The sequence below is a fragment of the Ricinus communis genome, chromosome 10 (genome assembly GCF_019578655.1).
Source record: "Ricinus communis isolate WT05 ecotype wild-type chromosome 10, ASM1957865v1, whole genome shotgun sequence".
In the NCBI taxonomy this organism is placed as follows: Eukaryota; Viridiplantae; Streptophyta; class Magnoliopsida; order Malpighiales; family Euphorbiaceae; genus Ricinus; species Ricinus communis.
Genome location: NC_063265.1, coordinates 8,424,307 through 8,427,729, shown reverse-complemented (window position 1 = coordinate 8,427,729; position 3,423 = coordinate 8,424,307). Strand labels below are relative to the sequence as shown.

General features: G+C 30.6%; 1 protein-coding gene across 1 annotated transcript; it reads right to left on the bottom strand.

Annotated features, from left to right (window-relative positions):
- Positions 1–1,359: 1,359 nt before the first annotated feature.
- Positions 1,360–3,098, bottom strand: LOC8280478 (bark storage protein A). Its single transcript, XM_002519997.4, has 6 exons — positions 2,731–3,098; positions 2,562–2,632; positions 2,307–2,462; positions 2,020–2,202; positions 1,760–1,948; positions 1,360–1,640 (listed from the first exon to the last, which is right to left on the bottom strand). The coding sequence occupies exons 1-6, from the start codon at positions 2,948–2,950 to the stop codon at positions 1,461–1,463; spliced, it is 999 nt and encodes a 332-aa protein (XP_002520043.2). The 5' UTR covers positions 2,951–3,098; the 3' UTR covers positions 1,360–1,460.
- Positions 3,099–3,423: the final 325 nt, after the last annotated feature.

Genomic DNA, 3,423 nt, shown 5'->3' with positions numbered 1-3,423 from the left:
GACTTGTCCAATATTAATACACAAGTTCAAGAGTTTGATAAAGTCTAGTATGCCTTTATAATTTTTTCAGGCAGTCTGATTTTAGCCAAATATTAAAGAAATAATGTTTTAAAATTTGTTTAAAAAATAATCAGATATTTTAATATTTATATTTAGACACAAACGGACCTAAAATGAAAAAAAGTTTGCAACCAACTAGAATACATTAAGAAGTACTGTTTTAAAGTAAGTTAAAATAAAAAATTATTATTATAGTTTAATAAAATAATGTTTTATTAGAAATACATTTGGAAAAGATGAACTATAATTTAAGAGAGACAAAAAGAAACTATCGTTTCAAAGAGGAAGGAATAATATATATATATATATAATGTGAACAAGCAAACAGTGACCCTAATAAAGATTCTATGCCACGTTTTAGTTTTATTTATTATTTGTATCCTTTCCGGACAAACATCATTGATATCATTCATATGCGTCCCGACAAGGCTTTTGTGGCTTTTTCCCTTCCCTTTAGCAAGCACGTTTCCAATGAGCACGTTTATGAATTGACGGGCTGAACCGTGTATATTTTTTCATTTAAGAGATCTTTTTTATTTTTTTAATTGATAGTAAACTATAATTTATATTTTACAATTATTCATTTGATATATAATTTTCATAAATATCTTTTATTAACTATTACAAATATAATTATATTTAGTTAATCTTTACATTTTAAAAAATTTATAAATTAAATCTTGAAAAATTAAAATAAAAATTAATAACTATATATTCTATTAATATATCAAATCAAAATAATTAATAAATATTTATTAAATTTAAATAATTCACGCCAAATATCTTTTAATTATTTGATGCTCAATTATAAGAATATTTAAAATATATATTATTCATTATTTACGATCAAACTTTCCTCAAATTTAATAAATACTATGTAATACTGAATTTAAATTACATTTTAATATAAATTTATATTTTTTTCTACCATTATTTCGAGAAGCATACAAAAGGAAAAGAAAAGAAAAAAGGGATTTAAACAGTTCTACATTAGAACAGTAGAACTTTTAATTCAATTGTTAAAAGTAACTCAATAATAAACTTAAACAATTAGCTCTTATTATTATTACTATTATTATCATCAGAAGACAAGACGAAGTATTTAGTAGTGCTATACAATTGAAAGAAAGGTATTTATTTAATATTTTACTTACAATGCTAGAATTTGAAATTAAATTATATTATATACTTTTTAATTACTTGATGCTTAATACATTAGTATCGTAATGATTTTTAATTTTCGTGCAGAAAGTTATTGGTTATGCGCAGTAGGTTTCACATATTCAGAGAGAGAACATATAATTAATAATAGTTTAAGTGGTACTCAATGAGCAGATTTGGCCAACCCTTATTTAAACTCAATAAGTAGTATTCAGTCAAAAGGGACAAAGCTGGCCATATTACAAATTCACTAGTACCCAATGAGCTGCACGTGGCACAGTTAGCAGCCAAATGAAACGGGCTGCAGCTTTCAGAGCATTGGTGCTGGCCAAAGTGCTTGCTCTTGTTGAATTTCCAGCACCTGCCTTGTTTGAAACTCCATGGAATACAATGAAAGGCAGATCATTTAAATAAGCTCCCTGCAGATTTTATGTATACCCCACAAAATTAATGTTTATATCCAAGACATCTCAGGGATTATATTCTTCTAAAAATTCATAGTGTGAAAATATATAGTATATAGATGTTCTCTACTAACCAGTGCAACAGCAATAGCAGATGTATCAACAGTTGAAACCCTGAAAGTCTTGTAGAGGAACTCTCTGTATGCGGGGTTATTAACGTAAGTATCAGAACTAGAAGCATTCAGTCCAACTACCACTTCATATGGTGGAGGTAGGCAATTCGATGGCGACGGAATGATGCAGTTTTCCCTTGACTCAACCTCCTGCACGCGATGACACTAGTGAACCAAGTTTTGTAGTATTAACAAATTAAAGAGTGTGTAAAGTAAAAAACCTTAATCTTAGCAGCATAATAAAGCCATTCACGATAAACTGGCAGCCAGAAATGCTCCTCTAACGTGTCCTCAACATACACTTCTATATTATCATATTTTACACTTCCCAACAAATTTTCACCATTCACTGGATAATTGAAATCTCCAATATCAAGCTGGCCTTTGGTTTTCGAGTCTTTGCTCTACACAACATGAAAGAGAAAAAAAAACTCATTATTCTTTTCTTGAAGAAGAAAAAAATTAGGAGGGAAAGCTCCAAAACCATATAAGAGTCTTTGCTCTGTACCAGCCATTCCCAAGATCCTAAGAAGGCAAGAAGGGCAGGAACATGAACAGTGCCAAGTTCCAGTGTTTCGTTGGTGGCTCCAGCACTTCCATAATGAATGATTCCTCGAAGGTTGAAGTTCATGGCCATAATTTGCAGTGTTACAGCAACATGTAGCTAAATATTCCATAATCCAAAAGTGTTAACGAGAAGGTATTGTATTTAACCTAAAAACTCAGGAAGAATTTATGTTTCTATAAAGGAAGTAAAGCATACCGAAGGAGAGCCAGCACTTCTCACATACACAACATTAGATCCATAAATAGTCCCACTTACAAATCTTCTTCCTAATTAAACCATAAAAATTAGGTTGTTCTTAATTAATTAAAGACTCGGTATCAAAGAAGTAAGGTTCAATGATATGAAAATTAGTAGAATGAATTACCAAACAAGTCAACATATGAAGTTGGAAGGAATAAACTAGACTTATTAAGTGCCCTTTCGGAGACCTTGGAAGTGACAATGATACCGAAAGCTGAAGCTTCGTCTCTGTTCCTATGGGCATACCGAGGAAGAAGGTATTGCATGGACTGCTGTGCCATAGCCAACACTCCAAGCATCACCACCGCCAATTCCACAGCCCAAATCTTTCGTCCTGGCGCCATTGTTTTTTCTTAAAGGAGAGATATCAGTATGTGCGAAATACAAGTGATGTAGTGAGAAAGATTAGTAGTAGCAGCAGCAGCAGCAGTCTAGTTGATAGGAAATTTTGTGATCCGTAGGAGAACTTTTTCATGCATCCTTTGATCACGACGGATGCATTCTGGCCGTTGATCATGACTGATCCACTTGAAACTTTTTAACTTCATAATTATCAAGTCGGTCTTATTTATTTAAAATTATTTCATAACATAATGATCATAACTGGATTTAGATGGAAATCATACTATTTTTTTCATTAACATAACCATAGACATATAAAATATATGAATAATATTTTAAATAACTTTGAAAACAATAATACATTGTAGTAACTTAAACCCAATTAAAATTTTAATAAAAGCCTCCCCGAATTTAAAGTTTTGATATTTCAAATTGAACAATAGCAATAGAATACAAAAACAAATAGATGACATGA